At 42.4% G+C, this 23,406-nt stretch overlaps 1 protein-coding gene across 1 annotated transcript in view; it reads right to left on the bottom strand.

The window, feature by feature from the left end:
- The window catches only part of plcb1l (phospholipase C beta 1-like), a 184,979-nt gene extending 163,277 nt beyond the window's left edge, over positions 1 to 21,702 (bottom strand). The window contains exons 1-2 of the mRNA XM_088324426.1: positions 21,408 to 21,702; positions 9,724 to 9,801 (exon numbers count right to left, since the gene is read on the bottom strand). Coding sequence (XP_088180552.1) covers positions 9,724 to 9,801; positions 21,408 to 21,506 — 177 coding nt within the window. The 5' untranslated portion in view covers positions 21,507 to 21,702. The remainder of the gene's footprint in view (positions 1 to 9,723; positions 9,802 to 21,407) is intronic.
- Positions 21,703 to 23,406: the final 1,704 nt, after the last annotated feature.

Below are 23,406 nucleotides of genomic sequence, written 5' to 3'. Positions count from 1 at the left end.
ATGAGTTATTTTGTTTTTGTGGTGTTCAGTATGAGGTGTTTTTTCAAACACCACGTTGTCAGTGTCTCCACCTCATCCCTGTACGCCGCTTTCAGAGATGAGGCCGACCAAGGTAGTATCGTCGGCGGACTTAACAATTGTGTTAGTGAGGATGTTTAGAATCAGGTCATTTCGAGAAGGAAATACACTTGAAACCCACCTGGACAAGACAACCACAACCATTGATCGATACTCATCCCTAGGCCTCTAACTAAAAATATCAGGATCTAATTGAGATTGAAGATTTGCTATGCGGTATTATGAGGCCTTGCAGGCAAACACAACTACAAGAAAGATTTGGGAGAAAACTAGGGCACGCCTCAGGATTCTTCTGGTGGTAAGCCGGGAAAGGGAAGTCTTTTCAGTCCTTTTCATGCTTTTAAAGAATAGAAACAAAGGATTTGCATACTAAACAGAACCCAAGTGTGTTCCTGGTAAAAAAAATCTCTGCTCAAAGTGAAAACCTGTGCCTTTCCCCTCAGCGATTCAGACTCCTTCTCTGTTTCAAATGATGAAAAGGGGCCTTAGTGTGCCAGGCCATAACTCGGTTGAGGTCACAATTCACTCTCCGTTAGATTGGCTGCGGATTTATGCTGTTGCGCTTGTCGTCTCCCGGAGTGCTGACGGAGGAGGTGGGGGGACAAGCTCGGTGATCAAGGAAAATTGCTGCGCTCGGGAGAACGCAAGAGCTAAGTCTGCAGAGACAGAGGACGAACGACGCGGAACGGTGCTAGTCTGAATGCCTCTCGCCATTGTAAATCAGTCACCCTCAATACCTTCAGGGGATTGACAACATGGTTGCCTCACTTTAGTCCTTTTTAAACCTGTCCAAGGCTCGTGCAGGAGAACGAAATAAATATTTAAAAAATCGGAGGATATCGTTCTAAGACTCCGTCGTATCGTCCAGGGAGACGAGTGGCAGCCGGAGGAGAATGTGACATTTGGAAAGGTGGCATGAGAGTGGTCGCATGGCAACTAAAGTAAAAGGACTATTAATTTTACGCAGTCAGTCCGCTTCCCAGGCCTCTCGACCCTGCAGAAATGACAGCGATGCCAATTAGTTTTAAACACCCTAAGAAGTACCTGTTCTGATTTTACGTTGGCGGAATATGGAGCTGCTGGGTTCAGCTGAGCGCAATCCGTGCACAATTCATTCGGCTCAGTTCTGGGCCATAAGTCGAACCACGATAAATTCAGTTGGTGAAGCTTTAGTCAAACTGGGAAATTGATGGGTTTAGTGGGCCTATCTATTAGATCAGTTATGCTTTAGATCAAGGGGGAGGCAGTGCTCAGTAAAAGAGTAAAAAGTTGCTCTACGCACATTTTGACCTGTCATCCTGAAGGATTTTATACATTTGACTATAAAAGATTTTAAACATTTGACTATAAAGGATTTTATACGATTGACTCATAAGGCAATGAAGATTTTCACTGAGTAGGCTTTAGTTCAATGACAGGTCAGGCTGTTCCAAATGCAGAATATTTTGTCTAGTTCTGTTGATAACACGACTCTGACAGAGGACGGCAGGCGTTGTTTTGAGAAACGCCCGCCGTTGTTTTGTGTACCACAGACATCGGGACGCTCTTCTACGAGATGGTGAAGCCCAGGGGGCTTCCTTGGCACGCCCATGGGAGGAGTTGGCACGCCATTATGCGGGGAGAAGATGGCCAATAGGAGAAGGCTAAAGGACTTGAGAAAAAGGCTTCTCAGAGACTCAAACGTCGCTAATTTGGCCGCTTTCGATGGAGTACACTTAGTTAAACAGTTAATAAAATTAAATCTGCCTTGTGTGGAAATGTCAGCTTCCTGTTCATCTTTTCCCTCAAGAAACGAGCGTGCATAAATTGTTGGGTGAATGTACGTTGTGTTTGGTTATTGGAGTCAGATAACTAATCCGAACAATTTGGTAAACGGTACATTTTGATATTTCATTCCCAATAATCCTATCGTGACAATGAATTCCCTGCTGTTAACACAGTAGATACGGCGCCCCCTCCTTAAGATGTTTTCACTTTACAGTGGAGAATAAGATGTTCTTTCTGCTCTCTTCACAGCATTTTTTCCATTCCAGGAGTAACCTCCTGCTCTGACTCAGAAACAGCACCTTCATCATCCGGTTTCCAGTGTTTATTTACAATGGTATTTAATCATATACATGCATATTTCTCATAAAAAGTACTTAGTGTATAATATTTAGTTATTTTAATGTTTTTATCTTTCTTCCACTCAGTCGCTTTACTTCCACATCCTCTCACATTTAGTGACCCTATAACTAGGGTTTGCGAGACCTTTCGGTCACCCGCCCCCCTTGCTGTCTCTTAGGGAGTAGAGATAGAGAGGAGAGGATGCAGGAGTAAATGGAAGGAGACCAAGAGGAAGGCCGCGATTGACGTGGATGGATGGTGTTTCTAGTGCGCTGCAGGGAAGAGGTCTGAATATAGTGGAAGCTAGAGCTCTTGTTGGTGATAGTAATGAGTGAAGATGTGTTGTAAAAGGATAGTGGGAGTTTAGACGCATTCCAAGGGATGGGCAGGGCACCTGTATGATGCAGCAGGGGTAAACCAGTAAAAGTGGCGGGCCCTGCTGTTGAACAGAAGTATGTTGTGTCACTCTGACCCGAGTCACATGGCCGCTTTCTTGTGTCCTGTTCCATCTGGAGGGACGAAAGCATGACCAACTTAGGTGCCGAGGTGCCTAACTTGTTTGGGTGTTTGGCCATTTGGGTTGGCCATGGTCCCAAAAATTTTTTGTGTGTTTTTTCCTTTTTTTCCTTTTTATTTTCTTTGTTATTGTATGTGTTTATCTTGCTATCGGTCACCCCTCTTGAGGGATATGACCAAGGTAGATAGATAGATGGATAGATAGATAGATAGATAGATAGATAGATAGATAGATAGATAGATAGATAGATAGATAGATAGATAGATAGATAGATAGATAGATAGATAGATAGATAGATAGATAGATAGATAGATAGATAGATAGATAGATAGATAGATAGATAGATAGATAGATAGATAGATAGATAGATAGATAGATAGAAATGTTTTAAGTGGGGTTATAGGGGTTTGCTACCCATTACCATAGGTTTCCATCCCCCACTAAGTATCGATATCACCATGCAATCCCCAGCTTAGGACGGATTAATGTTTTATCCCTGGTGTCTACTGTATTAGGAAAATGTGCTACATTCACCAAAAGGGAACGATCACCCCAGTGTGATATTTGATCCCCATTAAACAAAAGTGAAGATATTTCAACGGAAGTCTGTAGACCCTCATTAAGCGCAGGTTGACCACAGTTGTGCTGTATTTCCTGAAAGAATCCCAGGAATGCTTTTACTCAACAGGGCATCACACTTGTGCCCCCTGACAGGCACATAACAACTGGAAGGCAGCATTCAAGACGGCGGCAGGGTTCCTGGATCTAAACGGTGAAAATACACAACGGATCTATAAACACAAAGTGATGTTGGTGACACTGCACCGCGAATATAAACCGTCTCTATAGAGCTTAGATTGCACTAAAATAGCGACTAGGTATACCAGTTTTAAGGACCATCGGGAAAGAGTGAAAAGCCAACCACACACACAGAAAAAGACAATATTTCAACAGTTTGATGGCAGTATTCCCTGTAATTTTCCTTACGGGTCTGAGCGTTCACACAAAGTCGGTGAGCAACGCTTGAAACAACAGTGAGCCACCATAATCCCAAGTGTGGCAAGATAATTCATTATCAAACATGTCCAAAACTTGACATCAAGTTACATTTTGCTGAGTTTCCGGCAATGCAAAATTATTTTTCCCTTTTAAATGAATTGACTCATGTACTATTGCAAAGGTTGTACGGCCTACAAACATTGTTTGTTCTTACAATTTTTTCACAAGATATCCATTTCTTTTTAATTCCTGATATATTTCGTCGCATAATATCAACATTTTGGGGGGCTTATTTAGTCTGTTGTAAGATACAGAACTTTACTTAGGGCCCGGTCACACAGCTGTTTGCGTCTGTATCACGGGTAAAATTTTGCGGGTTTTTTTTGCCCATGGTTGCCCGCGATGGAAAATGCGCAAAATTGGCCAACCCGCTGTTTATTGGTGGTATGCCCGCAAAACAGACGCCGGCGACTGTTCCGCTTCCTCATCGCGTCATTTCCGCGTCATTTTCTCGTGTGGACCTCGGGTATAAAAGCTGCCGAGCCGGCGTTATGCCAAGAAATGCATCCTTGCCGACATTTGCATCCCCTCGCTACTACAACCACTTTTACCTCGTTTTATCTCACTTTTATATCACTTTTAGGGAATTTAATGGCGAACATATAACCAAAACCACTTCGTCTTGCATTTGTTGGGAATGTAATACAACTTAAACCATTCCGTCTTTGTATTTGTTGTGAATGTAATCGAACGGTAATGCACGCCGTATACAAACCACTTTTGAGCAGGTAACATGTTTATTTTGCCTTTTTCTATTCAAATCGCTCGTATCGAAACTGTTATGCACTCTACCATAAAGCTTATTTCTGCATAATAAGCTTTACGGTAGAGTGCATAACAGTTCTCAAAAGTGATTTATATACGGTGTGCATTACCATTCGTGTGTGAATTTCCGACCGCGTGTAAAGCACTGCTGTATCTCATCTGTATGGCGATCTCAAAGCGTCCAACAGCGTCTGCTTCACGGGCAGAAATTTCTGGCCGTGATTCAGACGCAAACGGCTGTGTGACCGGGCCCTTAATCACATTGTTGAGTGGAAGTACAATGTTGGCAACAAGAATCCCTTGATATAATTGGAAATTATTTGAATGCAACACAAACTTTTTATTCTTTTTTCTGTGTTTTTTTTCTACTTTTTTCTTTTAATTCTTTTAAAAAAAAATCTCATTGTGTTTAGTTTTTCCGAGCTGTTACTTTTTTCTTTTTTGTTCTTTATTTACTTTTTTCCTACATTTCTTTCTTTTCTTTTTTTCTGGCTTTTTTTTTAAAATATATTTTTCCTTCTTTTTTTCTCTTCCTTTTGTTTCTTTTTTTCTCAGCTTTTCCCTACTTTTTCATTTTGGTATTTTTTTTCTTTTTTGTTCTATCGCCCCCTTCCTTTAAGTCATTTTGTTCATAATTTAACTTCATATTTGGTCATGTTGGGATTAAAGAAGCAAAAACAACCTGAAGAGCCGTTTAGGACCCGAAAGAGCCGGTTCCTTTTTAGTGAGCCGAGCCGAAGAAGCCGGTTCTCGACATACTCTACTAACTTCGTTCTACTTCGACTCGACTTCAAAATACGGCATTTAGGACACAACGTCAGGGGAACCCGTGTATTTTTACCTTCATGCACTTAAATTTGACTGAGTCGCTTCTTAATTAGTAATTTTGAGCCCTCATTTTTGTGTGCCGGCTAGATTTTCTTGTGCGCTGACAATCTGCGAGCAGCGCGCAATTGCGCACGCGCGCAGATTAGAGGGAACACTGTTTGAAGGTAACAAGTCCAGTTACAGTTACACTAGACCTGGGGTTGGCAACCTATGGCACGCGTGCCACTGCTGGCAGAGGGTTTAATCAGTGGCACACAAGCACACGGCAAAATAATAATGATTTTTTTTTTAAAGCGCATTCTTAGGTGAAATGTATACATTTTCAGTTGTGCGCCATGTTATTTAGAGGCTTTACGGTGGCCGTGTGTGAGCGTGTCTGCGCCACACCTCTCAGGGGAGGAGAGATCTGTGTTTTAACCCAGCCAACGAAATACCAGTGCGCTATAAATGAACGAATCACGACTGCTCCTCCAGCAAAAAAAATCTCGTTCTTATCAGCTAGCGTGGACAGAGGACTGAGGCTTTGTGCAAAAAATGACCGTGCTGTTTGTGCATTATGCCTCGTGAGCGTTGCACCTCGCACGCCAAGTGTTAAGCGTCATTACGAGACGAAACATGAACACTAATTCAAGGACGAGTTTGACAATGCGGAGACATTAAAACGCGTTGTGTCCAGGTACGGCAAACAAACACAGACCCTGAAAACATTTGCCACTGCTACAAACGCCACCACTGAAGCAAGCTATCACATTGCTCACTGCAAAAGCAGGGAAAACAATTTATTGATGGCGAATATATTAAAGGTGTGTGCGTGTTTCAAGTTTTGATAGTTTCTGAAATCAGATTTTATTGGTTTATGGTATGGTAGCTGTCCATATCACTTATTTTTTGATTGTAGTTCATTGTTGATAAAGAATGGTTGAAGTCATAGATGTCTACAAGCCTCTCCTCATGTTGCTCACATTCATTTTTTCAATTTGTTGATGAACAAGAATAGTGGAAGATAAATTGGTCAGTTATACCATTTCAGTGTATATCCATGTTGTATATTCGGACTGGTGTAAAATGACAACTCTGTTGGATACAAAAAAATAGTTGTGCGACTCATTAATCTTGGTGTGGCACACTGATTTCCTAGGACATTTGAAAGTGGCATTCCACACCGAAAAAGTTGCTGAGCCCTGCACTAGACTATTGATTTGATATTGAAAAATGTATCTGTACTGTATATATATTCATGATTGTTGGAGTTCTTCATTTTTAACCTCAAGGCTATCAATTATATAACTATTTTTATTCTCTCGTTCATATTTTTAATACTGGAAACATGCAACAGAAATTCTTTATTTTGACTACCATATTTGAAAAATATGTTGTCCGTTACTTTGACAGCATTGTCACTATCGGCCAATTATGATGCTGTTCTTTGATAACCACACCCTTTAGGAGATTTAACAAAAAAAAAGGCTCAGGGAAGGGCTTTTAGAACAGGTGGAAATGTCTTAGCTGATATTTGGGCGCTATACTGTTCTACTTGCAAGTTTGATGTCTTCTCTCCTTATATTGAGTGTCTACTATTTATAAATCTGCAAAGAGGAAGGTTTATAATTCCAGGCTTGTTTTATTTTGATAATTATTAAACACTTGCAGTGTTGTTTTATTTGTGATAACTGTTTTGCATCACTGTCACTGTTGGCCAATCGCGTTACTATTCTTTGATTTCCACCACCTTTAGTGTCAATCTGCTTTTTGTAACCTATGAGAGTTCAATAAAAAAGGGTACAGGGGAAGAGCTTTAGAACATATCGATATTGTACATCTTGAGAATCCTCTCTTGTTGTCATTGCATGCTGCATCACTCAGACAATGCAAATTTGATCTTGAGCACAGGGCAGCACGGCAGCACGGTGGTTAGCGCATGTGCGGCACAGTTCTGAGGTCATGGGTTCATATCCAGCTACCACCCTTCCTGTGCGGAGTTTGCATGTTCTCCCCGTGCTTGCATGGGTTTCCTCCAGGCACTCCGGTTTCCTCCCACATTCCAAAAACATGCATGTCAGGTTAATTGGCCGGTCCAAATTGTCCCTAGGTGTGAATGAGCGAGCGAATTGTCTGTCCCTGTGTGCCCTGCGACTGGCTGGCAACCAGTTCAGGGTGTCCCCTGCCCACTGCCCGGAGATGGCTGGAAGGGGCTCCAGCACCCCCCGCCACCCTACTGAGGATAAGCGGTGCAGATAATGGATGGATGGATGGATCTTGAGCACAGTTTGTACATTTATTTTACTCTTCCTAGCATGCCCTTGAGCAATGCACCAAAACTGATTTGTTTCCACACGTGCACAACATTGTGTAAAGCCCAAGTGACCTTTAGCGTATGTAGTGTGTGTAAACAGTGTAAAGCCCCTCAGGTGGGGTTTAATGAAGGTTGTTCTCTCTTCAAGGTCTACATCTAAAGTTACCAGCCAAACAATCGTCCGAGACCGCCTCACACGGGGCACCGATTCCAATTAGCGCTCGGGGGGTGGTCACGTCTCGTCAGCAGTTTGTGCACGTTTAGAGATGCGGGATAACAACAGAAAATCAATGAAGGCTATCTAATAGTTTGGTACACAAAGAGAGTAAAAACCTGAGGCGAGTTCATCCTGATATTTAGCCACTGAGTGTATAAAGTGTCCCAACAATACAGAGCTGGTCTTGGGACTATGCGAACAACAGAAAACACGAAGGTCCCACGGGTGTCAGGTTAATGCCTGAATCAAATATTAGATTTCAGTGTAAGAGAATGTCACAGGTTTGTTCTGTTCGACAGCCTGTATTGCTATGCTTCCCTTAGGATTTGCGTGTTAATGTTTCACCTAGCAACCTTTCACGTTGTGTTTACGTCTGCATTGTGTTTGTGTCTTTGGTTCACTTGTACTCCAAATGGGGGTAGAGGGTGGATGAGAGGTCAGATACTCAGACTGCACCTCTAACTGTATAGTGAATACAGTTATCCCGCGTTTATCGCGATTAAAAGGGGGCCAGAACCCCCAGTGATACGCCAAAAGCTGCCCCTCCAACATTTTAACATGAGCTCTAACAGCCCTTGCACACAGCAAAAATCGACCAGGGATAATGGGCCGCGGCTGCACGGGTGCTGTTCCTATAGTTAAGGAACGAAAAAAGAGCCGCCGTGGATGACACAAATTTGCTCCCTGAGCCCTTGCTCTCAGCAATAGTTAACCGTGATCAATGGATCACGGCCACAACAATGCATTTCATTTTAGACGGGCCAAAATGGCACGCCACCTTACAAAGGTCCCTATTGCTGGTCCCCGCTCTTAGCGATAGGGATTGGGGATTAGTCGCATTGGTGCAGTTCATTATACGCAGAAATAATGTCAAACATAGAGCAGCCAGGCCTGAAAAATGTGTGTTATTCCGGCCCCCACTTATACTAATGTGAGAATGGGGACAACGGCTCACAGCTTCACGAGTGCAGTTCACTATTTGGTAGAAAGCAGGGCAAAAAAGACCTGTCAGGCCTGACAAAAATCCGTTCTGCCAGCTCCACTCATAGCAATATGCCATTGGGGATAATGGATCACAGACTCTTTCTCAACCTGCACTGATGCAGCAAAGTACCAAGTGCTAGGTTCAAATGTCTTTACATACAAAAGTTTCAGGTCACAAAGTACCTGAACAGGGCGTTTCAGGATACAAAGTCAAAAATACAGTACCCGCTGCCTTTTGTGGCTCCCAGAGTTCTACCTGCGTGAATCCCTGCATGCTATTTATGTCTCCTTCCTCTGTGAACGGTCTACTGTATGGCACCGCTACGAAGAACTATCATTCACAATGGCCCCCAAGAAAGAGATGCAGAAAAGTGGACAAGGAGAAAAGAAGAGGAAGAGACTTTTTCTCTCCATTAAAACAAAGCAAGAGATAATAGAAAGGTATAAAAACACACCGCCATGCAGGAGGACTTCAGATACGTCAAGGAGGATGCAGCCATCATTACATCAGCCAAAATTAAAGACATTTCATGAAGTCTCATACCGGTAAGTGGAAAAGAATAACCAGGAAAAAGGTCTATCGCTCATCATGATGATGTCTGCCTCGCACATTTCAGACGGATTGTCAATAGCTGGCAAAAGCACACGTCATTGGATCAGTTTTTCAAGTAACGCGAAAATGTTCTGATACCCCTTTATGATTTATTTTTAAAAATATCATACTTTTGCGGGGCCTGAAACGTATCAACGCATTAGCATTTAAAAGCCGTCTCTACTTACAAATGTTTCAGGTTACGAAGCTACTCCTAGAACAAATTAAATTTGTGAGTAGCGGTACCACTGTATAAGCGATCTCACGAAGCAGAAGAGACTCACCTTGTTCTGATCTGTCCAGTACAGGTAGTACCCCTTGGGGTCAACCGTTACCGTCACAGGGCTTACAGTTGTAGAGTCCTGGAAAAAGAGACACAAACAAATAATGAAAATTGGTCTTAAGACTACAGGTCAGTCCTGACCAGTTCTCACTGGCAAGTAAACAGACTAAATCCTGAGGCAGTGTATTAGCTGTGGACCAGGTTTTAACTGATAGCATGTCTATCAGACTGAGTCATACTGGTCTCAAACCTACAGTTTTCTGAAAGTGACCACCATTATTTGGTCTGGACCTCACCAGAGTTGAAGGCTCTAATTGGATGGAAGCCAACCTCACCTCCAAGAGCACATATTACCTAAAGTCACCAGCACAGATCTTAAACGCTGGTCTTCAAGATCCAAGGCTCTGCAGATTTTAGATCAGGGGTCACCAACCTCTTTGAAGCTGAGTGCTACTTTTTTGTTCCTGATTATCAAAGACCCATTACAAATAAGCTATTTTCAGAATCAGGTTGTGTTCTTAGGGTTTTACCACATTGGTGACCCTCTGTTAGATATTTATTGAGACCTGTTGCCATAATCGATCTCTACCTAGTGAACAGAATTGCTCTGCTGATCTTTTTCATCATTTGAGTCCAGGCCTCATGTAAACCCGCAATTCGTGTCCTCCGGATATTATTGGATGCCTGGATACCTGAGTAGCGCATCCTCAAGTACTGCGAAGGAACGAGTGAGCGGGGGAAAAAGCAACTAATGAGGTCTCTATCAGGGTGTTTGCAGAGAACGCTAATTGAATGCATCTGTTCAGCCTGGTATTCTGGCGAGACCCCATCTGGCGCAGGGGGGACGCTATCAAAGCCTTTGACGTTAAAAGGGTCGGAGGACACGATATTCCATTAGCTTCGCAGCTCATGAGATATCAAGGTGGTGTCGCGGCGCTACGGTAACACCTCCAGACCTGCCGATCCGATACGGCAGGGCCTGGGGAGGGAGGGTAACGGATGACTGCACCGTCTTGACTGAAAAGAGGATCCACTCCGAGAGTGACCCTGACCTAACATCTATTCAGGATATATATTTTAAAACCGCGCAGAGACCGATCCCTCATTATTATCATTGTTTTAGTCTGTGAAATTTTAATGCACAATAAAAGTTAAGTGGACCCACGTTGAACCACCCACTCGTTTGGAGGGGAACACGGTGTACCAAGTGTATGCTTATAAACAAGTACGTACTGGAATGCAGCACTCTGGATTAGGATTGCTATTTGCTAGCTTCCGGGCGTAAATAAAGACACGCTAAAATAGATTTATGGGCAGATCTCGTATAGCGGAGGTAAGAGGGCATTGGAGTAGCTATTAAATTGCAGAGAGCATAGGGTTCAATTAAAGAACACATTTTCAGTACGTTTGGTTTTAATCAATTATACTATCAATTAAAAATGAGTTCTTGTAGCTAATACTAATACAAATTTCAATAGATTTTCAATAGAAAAATAATGGTGTGACAAAGCCATACAAACTAATGCCAGCTACTGTTAATCACGAAGGAAAAAGAAATGCAACGCAAAAGCGAAGCAACCAGAGCAGGCGTATCGGTGTCATTTTAAGCAGATTTTGTTTGTTTTTTTCTTCATTTATTCCGTGGTCTACCGAATCAGAGTGCTGAGAAACATGGCAACAATTTCAAGCATTCACAAGCACTTTAACCAATATTCATGCACTTTTCAAACCTCGAAAAACATGCATTAAAATTTAAGCATTTTCAAGGATTTCAAGCACTCCTACAAAACGTTGTCTAATGGGTGTATCTCTCGGTGTCACGATACATTTTAAGGTGTAGAAATAACATTTGGCCCAATTCTTTCACTTTATAAACTTGAACTTAAAACTTTAAAAAAAAAAAAAAGAGATTTATCGCGATATATGTAAACAAATTGATTACGTTTGAAAAAAAGAGCAATTTTTGACCCCCCCTTCTTTTAGCTCGGAGGCCACATGGTAGAAAAACTCTCATGGGAGCTGGACTAGTAGATTTAGGAGAAAGACAGAGAGAAATAGGAGAAAAAGAGAGAGAGGGAGAGAAAGAATGAAAGAGAAAGAGGAGAGGAGAGAAAGAGAGAGACAGAGAGAAATGGAGAGAGAGAGAGAGAAAGAGAGAGAAAGAGAGAGAGATAAATCGAGAAAGAGAATTAGAGAAAGAGAGAGAAAGTAAGACAGGAAGAGGGAATGAGAGAGAGAGAGAGAGAGAGAAAGAGAGAGAGAGGCGAGAAAGAGAGATAGGAGAGAAAGAGGAGAGAAAGAGAAATAGAGAAAGAGAGATAGAGGAATAGAGAAAGAGAGATAAAGCAAGACAGGAAGAGAGAATGAGAGACAGATGAAGAGAAAGAAAGAGAAAGTCAAAGAGAGAAAGTGAGAGATATAAAGAAAAAATGGAGAGGATGAGAAAGAGAGAGAGAAAAAGAGAAAAAAACACTAGCATGTTGGTTTCAAAACGGGGGATTGTGTAATTGTGGGTTGTCCTTTGAACCAATTTGTTATTAAATAAATGTAAATTGACTAGACTTGACTTGACAAGTTGTTGGCAGCCGTATATGGCGAATACGTAGTATTTTAAAAAAGATGATTAAATCCCTTTTGCCCCGTTGGGACAGAGAGGGATGACGTTTCGTTCACGTGTGCGATGGCCATGGTGACCACAATCATGTGGTGACATTACTGTAAATATCAGGCGCTAAAAGCTTCATTCATAAGTTCAGTGTTCTTGCAATAGAACCTTATTTTGCAAGGAACATGCTTTTGTGTTTAAGGAAAGCATATACTGAAGGTATCACAAAAGCAAAAAAAAAAAAAAAAAGCACAAAATGAAAGTTCTGCTGGAAATGCATCCTTTCACGAAAATATGTTTTTCTCAGTTTTCTTGGAAACAAGTAGTTTTAAGAAACAATGTTCAATTGCTGTTTCCTAAACAATAGTAAAAGCTAGAAACATAGATGAGGGTTGAAGCTTTCTCTTGACATGTCCTATGTGTCAGGACCGGAATGAAGACAGGACCCACTTGCGTGCGTTTCTTTTAGTTTTATTAGGAAGAAGGGAAAGCATACAGGATCCGTAGATCGTTGCTCGTGGGGAGCAGGTTACTCAGACGCGGAAGTGGTATTTCCATGGCGAGCGAAGGCAGAGACGAGAGCGGGGAAAAACAGATCGATGGCCGGGACGGGGGAGCAAAACCGTCATCAAGTTCAGAAAAGGAGTCGGAGCCGGGAATCAAACAGGAATCAGGAGAGGACAGAGTCAGGGTCGAAAGAGCTTGCCTAGCGGGAGCTGAGGTTCGCAGACGGACTGACAACGGGTGACAGGAAGCCGGGGGTTTAAAAAGAGACAAGCAGCCAATCAGGAGCACTTGCATCAGTGAAACTATGCTTACAACTACAGGACAACATTTTCAAAAATGAGTCAAAATAATCTCATTTTGAAAGGACCGTCTGGAAGTTAATTCCGAAGTGTAGTTAGCGACTTATGGGTTAGCTTTCATTCAGCAGTATTTCAGTCGAAAAGTAATCGTTATTCTCCTTTTTTGTCATGTTCAATCTGAAATCCCCCCCTTCAAACAAAACAAGTCCGATAATCTCCCGTTCCAGTTTCCTGTTAAGAGCCGTTCACGACTTGCCTCTCAAACCACAATAGCACCAAATTCGATTTCTCTCCCTCGAGCTTTGTCGTCCTGTCTCGGTCGGTCGTTCCGTCTCCCGGTTCTCCCGAAAGTGTCCTGAGCTCATCTTTCCCGGGGTGTTGTATTTTCACAGGGAACAGAACCAGGAGGGCATTTTGTCCTGGCGGAATGCCCGCCGCCGCAAACGAGAAGTGGGCAAACATTTACGGGTTGGAGGGGAAACACGTTTGTAGGAGTAAGGGCCAAAATAATCCGACAAATAAACCTCAGGATAAACATAACTCTGAATAAATATACAGTGTTGTCGTTGTAGTTAATTTGTAAGGACAGTAATCTATTCCTCGCAATCCTAACAACCCAATACCAATAACCAGAAGTGGGTGGAGTGGCCAAAAATTTAAAAGTACCGTTACTTCAGAAAAATAGTACTCAAGTAGAACTAAAAGTAGTCATCCAAATACTTACTAGAGTAAAAGTGTCATGATTACTGATGTGATGCACCTCGGACTCTGATTGGCTCCCTGTCACCATTCAAACCCACGTCTATCTGTCACCTGTTGTCAGTCCGTCTGCGAACCTCAGTGTACTCTAAACCAGCTTTTTCGACCCTGACTCCCACCTGTTTTTGCTCTTGTCTGTTTCCCAGCTTCGACCCGTCCTGTCTGATATCTGACTCCAGACTCCAGTATTCGGTATGGATCCCGTCTATCTCGTCCTGTCTCATATCTTGCTCCAGTCTCCAGTTTCCGGTATCAATCCCGCCTGTCTCATCCTGTCTGATATCTTGCGCCAGTATCCGGTATCTATCCCATCTGTCTCGTCCTGTCCCTTATCTTGCGCCAGTATACGGTATCGATCCCGTCTAGCTCGCCCTGTCCATTATCGATCCCGTCTGTCCGGTATCTGGTATCAATTTCGTCTGCCTCCTGCGTCCTGTTTTTCCGTGCCGGTCTTCTGTCTCACTTCTTCCGCCTAGCGATTGCCGAATCACTGGCGTTTGTGCTGACTCCCCCATTCCCGTAAAATAAATCGCTACGCGTCTGGGTCCTCTGTCTGTCCTGGTTCTGACAGATTATATTCTTACTGGCCCGCAGCCTCTGTCTTAAAATCAATAAGATGTGGCCCGCCAGCAATGTTGACCGCAGTATAACATACAATTGTACAAAAATAAAAAGTATTTTCACTAGATGAAGGCAGTAACTCTTCGGCCACCTTGCCCTTTGGCTTTATTTGAGTATTTTCTGACAGGGTGACTGTAAATAAATAAAGGAAAGTTGACTGTGCGGGCCACCGCTTCCAGGGAGTGGAAACTGGAGTAATGTTTCACCGAAATCCAAAAGAGTATAACATCAAACGGCACTGCCAGATGAACCATACCGACTACAAATAGCTAACTGGAATCAAACGCTGTGAAAAGGTGAAGCAGCTGGAAGCTGTTTTAAAGGCACAGCAGCACTTTTTCACGAGACCCTAAGAGTCAAGTGAAAATGCTACGAAGGCGAGCTATGAGGTCATGACGCTGACCGCCAAGCATGGCAAACTTTTCAAAGAGGGTGAATTTATTTTTGACTGTTCAAAGAATGCCAGGCTGCATAGCGAGGAGTAAATGTACTTTGTTACCAGGGTTGGGTAGGGTTACTTTAACTGGATTACTTTCAATTACTTTTGGATTACTCCCATACCAAATATGCTAATAAAAGACAAAAGAAACTAAATATGAATAAAATGACTAAATGTTGTGCAGGCTTGGGGAGTAACGGAATACATGGAACGGCAAAGATGATGTTGGTAAGCTGTTTGGATTTATTTTCATTTTGTTTCTGTCGCATTTTATGTTAGTTTTGCCGGAGATCAAAGCCAGGAGAGAAAGCTTACCACGTGTTGTGAGTCATCATTTTATTCATATTTAGTTTCTTTTGTCTTTTATTAGCATATTTGGTATTGGAGTAATCTAAAAGTAATTGAAAGTAATCAAGTTAAAGTAACCCTACCCAACCCTGTTTGTTACTACCCACCTCTTCCAATACATCAAATTGACTAACACACTAAAGAGGATTACTATATCAAGTTTCGATTTGGGTATCATGCGCTATCCGGGTCACTAGTTAAGCTATCATAAGTTTGACATGTCATTTCCTTGCTTTGTTATTTTCCTTTCTGGGGTAAAGTTCTGTTTTCTTGTTCTGGTTTTGAATACATCGTCCCTGCTCGGGAAATAAATGAAAAAAAATCTAACAGGCCCTTAAAAGCCTACTTTCTTTGGGGACATGTTTATGTACAATAGTATTGCATTGTTCAGCTTGTATTTTGTTGTTTATCTTTGGTCAATTAATGATCGATGCTGTCGTTTTGTCCTGCACTCAACTTCTTGCGCCTCGACTCTGAAAGACCGAAATGTTAGTGATTGATCCATCAAAATGCTGTGACATGTTCTCAAAAACTGCTCTGAATATTGACAGATGTAATATCGCCCAGAGTGACTTAGTAAAAAATTTAGGTGTTATATTTGACCCCAATCTGTCCCAAGAATATCACTAGAACCGCTTTTTTCTATCTTCGCAACATTGCTAAAATTCGTCCCATGCTGTCCCAGTCTGATGCGGGGATTATAGAATAGAATAGATGCGATGAGGGGGGTGAGGGTCAAACAGAGTTGCTTGATACAACCGGAATGTTTGATGTTTGATCTTACATTACACATAGTCCAGTGTTTTTCCGAATTGCTCAGTCCACAATTGAATGGATTTGGGAGTACAGTCCATAAACATGCCCGATTAAAGTCGCCGTCGACGATAAAGCTCCGTTGGGGTGTGCAAGCTGCTGTTTATTGATAGCGGCGGGCAGGAGATTTAGCGCTATGCTAACGTTAGCATCCTGTGAAACGGTTAGCGGTGGAAAGTAAACAGCAAACACAAAGACCACAGTTAACTCTCCCGGTACATAGAAGGGTCTGCACGATACTGCTAGAAACTCCATATCGAGTGAGCAGTGTGTGTCAATGGTTCGGCTATTATTGTAGCGCGTAGTCTCCAACCCCTGTTTTTACCGGAGTCTTCGTCTCGTTCGAGCCGGTGATGTAATTAATAATAATTCATGCGTTTGTTACCTTCCGTCTCTATTACTGCAATGCACTACTCTCCGGTCTCCTGAAGTCCAAAATCAAGAGCCTGCAGCTGGTACAAAATGCTGCAGCGAGGCTTTAAACTAAGATAACAAAGTTTACTTACTCTGACTTTAACTAACCCGCATTGGCTCCCTGTTAGCTTAAGATGTGATTTTAAGGTTCTGTTGGTGTTATACAAAATCATGCATAGACTTGCTCCCTCAATCTTTTGGATTCAATTTCCCCCTATGTTCCGGTCCGGAACCTTCGCTCTGAAAATGCTGGTCGACTTGTGATCCCCAGAGCCAAGAAGAAATCTGCAGGTTCAAGAGCGTTCTCCATTCGGGCTCCAGGGCTGTGGATTGCTCCGCCCTCTGAGATTCGATCTGCAACCTCAGTGGAACCGTTTAAATCTAAGCTTTAAACACATTTCTATTCCATAGTTTATGAATGACCCATATTTCACTGTATATTTTTTGTTATTGCAACATCCGTTGCAGCCTGGTCATCCTGGAAGGGGGATTACATCATTTGCGGTCCCTTCTCAAGGTTTCTTCATTTTCCTCATGTTGATGTTTTTGAGTTTTTCCTTGCCTTCATGTAGGTTTTAGATCAGGGTTTTATAATAGTCTGTAGTTTGCAATAATCTGTGATCCTTTTGAGTCTCCTTGTGATTAAGGGTGTCACAAATAAACATGACTTGACTTGACTACCCAGATAAACGTCATTCACAGGGTTGGGTAGGGTTACTTTAACTTGATTACTTTTAATTACTTTTGGATGACTCCAATACCAAATATGCGAATAAAAGACAAAAGTAACTAAATATGAATAAAATGATGACTCACAACACGTGGTAAGCTTTCTCTCCTGGCTTTGATCTCTTTGATCTCCGGCAAAACTAACATCAAATGCGACAGAAACAAAATGAAAATAAATCCAAACAGCTTGCCAACATCATTTTTGCCGTTCCATGTATTCCGTTATTCCCCAAGCCTGCACAAAATTTAATAATTGTATTCATATTTAGTTTATTTTGTCTTTTATTAGCATATTTGGTATTGGAGTAATACAAAAGTAAATGAAAGTATATATATACCGCAGCCATATCCCCCGAGTGGGAGGTGGCTAGAGTCATTTCTGACTCTTTTTGGGAGATTGATTTAGAGGAGGGGATTCCCAGCCCCCTCGCTCAACCCAACTGAGGTTTTGGGAGTCATTAGATGACCAAACCCCCCAATTCCAACCCCTAATGCCAAGCGCCAAGCAGGGAGGCAACGGGTACCAATGTTTAAGTCTTAGGTATGACTCGGTCGAGGCTTGAACCACAACCTCCCAGTCTCGGGGCGAGCGCCATAGCCCCAAGGCCACCGAGCTGGTAGTAATCGAAAGTAATTGAAAGTAATCCAGTTAAAGTAACCCTACCCAACCCTGCACAGTAATATAGAAAATAAATCTATTTATTTAATAAAATGAAAATAAATAGATTTAATTTAAATATTTACGACCCAATTTGAGTTTTTTTAAATAGAATGTCCTGTTTCTAGAGGGTTGTCTTGCGTATAATAAGTCAATTTGGGTATTTGTTTTTTTTCAACATGACCCAATTTTGATTGATAACATTTCATCGGATGTCCTATTTTGGGGTTGGCTTACATAAAACAAAAAAATTGTTGATATTTGGGGATGTTTTGCATAAGATTTGCCATTTTTGGTATCTTATTGTACAACATGACCCGTTTCATATATAAATTCAATAATGGCAAAAAAACCCCCTCAAATGCACTATACTTTTGGGTTGTTTTGTCACGACCAGTTCACAGGGTAGACCCAATCGCGTAACGTGTCTCACAAATTTATTGAGATATAGGAAGAGGAAGGGCAGCGCCCACGATCCGATGCTCGCTGGACGCAGGAAGCAAGTCGCTCTCGTAATCGGATTGTGATCCGAATACGGAAATGGATCTGCCGTAGCGGGCGATGGCAGTGTCAGGGACGGAAAAACCGGTCAATAGCCGGGACAGGAGAGCAAAAACGTGGTCTGGGTCAGAAACGGGACGGGAGAGCAGACATGGTTGGGATCAAAACCGGAGACAAACGGGGAGATCAGGAACGGGCAGGTGGAAAAACGGGTGCAAAAAACAGGAGAGGCGGGAGTCAGGGTCAAAAAGGCTTGCCTTGTATCAACAGAGGTTTGCAGACAGACTGACAGCAGGAGAGTGACAGGACTGGGTTAAAACAGGGACAGGGAGCCAATCAGAGGCCGCAACGGTTAGCGCCAAAATGAGCGGGCACAGGTGAACTCAATCTGTAATCATGACATGTTATGCATAAAATAGAAATATTCGGGGTATTGTTTTGTGCAACATGAACTTTGTTTATATTGTAAACATTCCATCAAGGCAAAACAAGTCAAGTGTTATGTTATCTTTTGAGTTATATCTCATAAAATAAACCAAATATCCGTAATGCTTTGTGCACCATGACCCAATTTACATTGTCAAGAGTCAAATGTCCTAATTCTTGCATAAAATAAACCATTCTGCTTTTGGTTTTATATAACATGGCTCAAATTATACTGTAAACATTCCATAATGTCTTAATTTTTCAGGTTGTCCTGCATAAAATGTGGGTATTGTTTAATTTTATTTTAAAACATAACCCAATTTACACCGTAAACAACCCAAAAGGGAAATTAAGTCCTACTTTTTGGGGAATGCTCTGCATAAAATAAACCAATTTCGGGCATTGTTTTGTGTAACATGACCCGATTTGTATAGTTAGCATTTCCTGGGGTCAAATATCTTTTATTCGGGTGGTCTTACATAAAATAAAACAATTTGGGGTATTGTTTTGTAAAACATAACTCAAGTACCACCGCACAAATTCCATTAGGGAGAACAGTCCAAATTGTGGGGGTTTATTTTACATAAAATCAACCATTTTGGGTGTTGTTTTGTGCAACAAGACCCAAATTATACTGTAAGCATTCCATATTTTGGTTATTGTCTTTCATAAAATAAACCAATTTGGGGTATTGTGTTGTTCATCATGACCCAATTTGTATGTTAACGTTCCATAGGGAAAACAAGTCCTACGTTTTGGGCGGTTGCCTTGCATAAAATAAACCAAATTTGGGTATTGATTTCTACACCGTGACCCTATTTATGTTGTAAACGTTCCTCAAGGGCAAAAAAAGACAACTTCTATTTTACATAATATAAACCAATTTGGGACATTATAGAACAAAACCAAAATTATATATTAATCATTCCATACGGGAAATAAGGTCCTAATTTTGGAGGTTGATCCGCATAAAATAATCCATCCATCCATTATCTGCACCGCTTATCCTCAGTAGGGTCACGGGGGTGCTGGAGCCCATCCCAGCTATCTTCGGTCAGTGGGCAGGGGACACCCTGAACTGGTTGTTATCCAGTCGCAGGGCACACAGGGACAGACAATTGACTCGCTCATTCACACCTAGGGACAATTTGGACCCGTGGGAATGTGGGAGGAAACAGGAGTTTCCGGAGGAAGCCCACACAAGAACGGGAAAAACATGCAAACTCCACAAAGGAGGTTCGATCTCATGACCTCAGAACTGTGACGCACACGCGCCACCGTGCTGCCCATATAATAAACCAATTTTTGGGTATTGTTTTGTACAACATGAACCTGTTTATATTTTAAACATTCCATAAGGGAAATTAGGTACTAATTTGGGGAGTTTTTTCCCACATAAAGTAAACCAATTTGGGGTATTGTTTTGTGCAAAACCCAATTTAAGTCCCCTGACCTAAAACCTATATGAGGGCAAAGGAAAAACTCAAAAACTTCAAGTCAAGTCATGTTTATTTGTAAAGCCCTTTATCACAAGGAGTCTCAAAGGGCTGCACAGACCACAGACTATTGAAAACTACAGACCATTATGACACCATCCCCTGATCTAAAACATATATGCGGGCAAGGAAAAACTAAAAAACCACAGTCAAGTCAAGTCATATTTATTTGTGACGCCCTTAATTACAAAGAGTCTCAAAGGAATGCACAGACCACAGACTAGTACAGACTACAGACTATTATGACACCATCCCCTGATCTAAAACATATATGCGGGCAAGGAAAAACTAAAAAACCCCAGTCAAGTCAAGTCAAGTCATATTTATTTGTGACGCCCTTAATTACAAAGAGTCTCAAAGGAATGCACAGACCACAGACTAGTACAGACTACAGACTATTATTACACCATCCCCTGATCTAAAACCTAGACGAGGGCAAGGAAAAACCTCAGTCAGGTCAAGTCAAGTCATGATTATTTGTAACGCCCTTAATCAGACCACAAAGCACAGATTATTGCAAACCACACACTATTATGACACCATCCCCTGATCTAAGACCTACATGAGGGCAATGAAAAACTCAAAAACCTCAACATGAGGAAAATGAAGAAAACATTCCATAGAGTGAACAAAATTGAGTTATAATTGTAATCCAATCGGGCTATTGTGATTTATAAATCATAAAAGTAACAACAATGTGAATTGGTCCTGGATTCGGCTATCGCTCTACTCCACCATGCAGGATGCTTATGACGATCCACTCCGATATCCGCGCGCAATCAATTTAAATCAAGGTCATTTGTTTGAAGCCAGGCAATAATTGCAAGTGCGTGCGCACGTGCGCGCGCTCGTCTCCGAGATAATAACGATAATCATGCTTAATCAACCCCATGTCTTAGAAATTAATTTGGGTTTTAATCCCCCTCCCCATACATCCTCACGCACGCCTACGCTACTACAACGCGTGTAAACAAAGCACGTGCGCGCGCGCGCGCGGGCGATCCGCGTTGCAACACATGCATTTAATAACACATGAGAAGAGGAGATAATAATCGCTGCTGGTGACTCACATCGTCCCATTTCATGAATTTGTTGCCCCGTTTGAGGCTCTCGGGCACGGACACCGGCTTCAGCTGCAGCGCATGGACCCCCGGTTGTGCCCCTGCCATCTAGTCCGGCGCGCGTCGGGGAAAATAACAATAAAATCAAATCCAAAAAATTCAGCTCTCGGATTCTTCCTCGTTCCTTTAGAGTGCCTACTCCAATGTTAGCTTTCTCGCTTATTCATATAAGACTGTTTTTGTCCACAGAAAGCCACAGCATGCATGGTCGCTGCCAGTGCGCCGCATTGACGGCGGCGGTGCGTCCTGGGTTTGTGTGAGAGTGAGTGTGAGAGGAGGGCGGGAGTGAGAGAGTGGACGCGAGAGAGAGCAAGCCTCGCAGACTGAATGGCTGATTTGGAAAGACTAGAGGAGCCATGAACTGAGGGAGAGAGAGAGCGCAAGGAGTGAGAAAGGGAGTACATTTGAGAAGGAGTGACAGCATGAGAGAGGAAGAGTGCATACCAGTACGACGTGAAAGAAAATCTGTACGGAAAAACGCTAATTTGTCAATTCTGGGTACCATCCGGTATACACCGACTATGACGAAACGGCAAATCGATCGAGTCAAACGAGTTCGCCGCGGTAGCCTCCATCTCGGTATCTTTTTTTTCTGTTGCAAACGAAGCGAGCAGTTTGATGCTACTGTGCACAAGCGTCTGCCGCCTGGGGATTTCCCATCATGCATCATTCCGTGGTAGTTGTGTAGTGAAAGGAAGTCTGTCTCTTTTTACAGAACCGGCTTTTCCGGCTCAACTCGTTAAAGAGAGTCGGCTCTCAATCGGCTCACTTGCTTTGATGCATTATACAGTATTAATGATTACGTTGTATGAAGAAGTTAAGAAAAAAAGGAAGTATAAAAGGAGAAAATGAAAAAAGACAGGTTTGTGGTTATCCTTTTAATCAGTATATTACCAAGTCAAGTCACATTTATTTATAGCCCTTAATCACCAAAATGTCTCAAAGGACTGTACAGGATTACAATTACACAATTGCACAATTACCTGATCTTAAACCAACATGCAGGCAAGGAACGACCCAAAAACCTCAGGGTGAATCACAATTAGCATTACTGTACACAGAATAGTAAACACTAGGTAAGATGTTGAAAATGTTCGGGAAGTGCATGACAGCAACGACGCCCCCAGCCTGTAAACTAGTCCGGAAAGTCTATGACAACGCAGCTTCCCATCTCTGCCAGCTGGTCCATGCATGCGTTCACATGCATCAGGTCAGACGCTGGTCTGCTGACTCATCTCAAATCGTCCTTCTCCTTCGTATCACCACCAGGCAGGCGGTCGGAAAAAGACAGGACAATACAGAATATGAGGTGGGCATCAATCATAAAAACAACAACAATAATTTAATGCAGAAAATAAATTCATCATTTGAATGAGAAAATGTATTATTCTACTTAAATATATTTGCATGTATTTTTTCCTTCTACAGCACTGGTGTCAAACAGGTGGCCTGCAGGCCAGATCAGGCCCGCCAAGGGATTGAATCCGGCCCGTGAGGCAACACTCAAGGAAGCACAAGAGAAAAACGAGCTGCAGGTTGAAATATGTCCACTTGTTGTTGCCAAAGCCAGGCGCCTTGAACAAAGACACTGTGCTTGTATTTCTTTTTCTCTCTTTCTCTCTCTCTCTCTCTTTTCCACCCCTTTTCTCTCACTCTCTGTCTCTGTCTCTTTCACTCTCTCTGTCTCTTTCTCTTCCTTTGTTGCTCTTTGTCTCTTTCTCTCTCTGTGTCTTTTTAACTTCTTTTGCTCTGACTTCCTTTTTTCTTTTTCTCTTTCTCTCTTCCTACCCTTCGCGCTTTCTTTTCTCTTTTCTCTCGGGTCAGTGGCTGGGACTGGGAGAGCAAGGCGTGGTCGGGGTCAGAAGCGAGACGTAAGCCAGAACGGGAGAGTAGACGTAGTCGAGGACAAAAAGAGGTCGTGAGCCGGGACGGGAGAGCAGACGTGGTC

The sequence above is a fragment of the Urocampus carinirostris genome, chromosome 20 (assembly GCF_059441175.1).
Source record: "Urocampus carinirostris isolate Australia breed hairy pipefish chromosome 20, RoL_Ucar_1.0, whole genome shotgun sequence".
Lineage (NCBI taxonomy): Eukaryota > Metazoa > Chordata > Actinopteri > Syngnathiformes > Syngnathidae > Urocampus > Urocampus carinirostris.
This window is presented reverse-complemented; position numbering and strand designations above follow the sequence as displayed.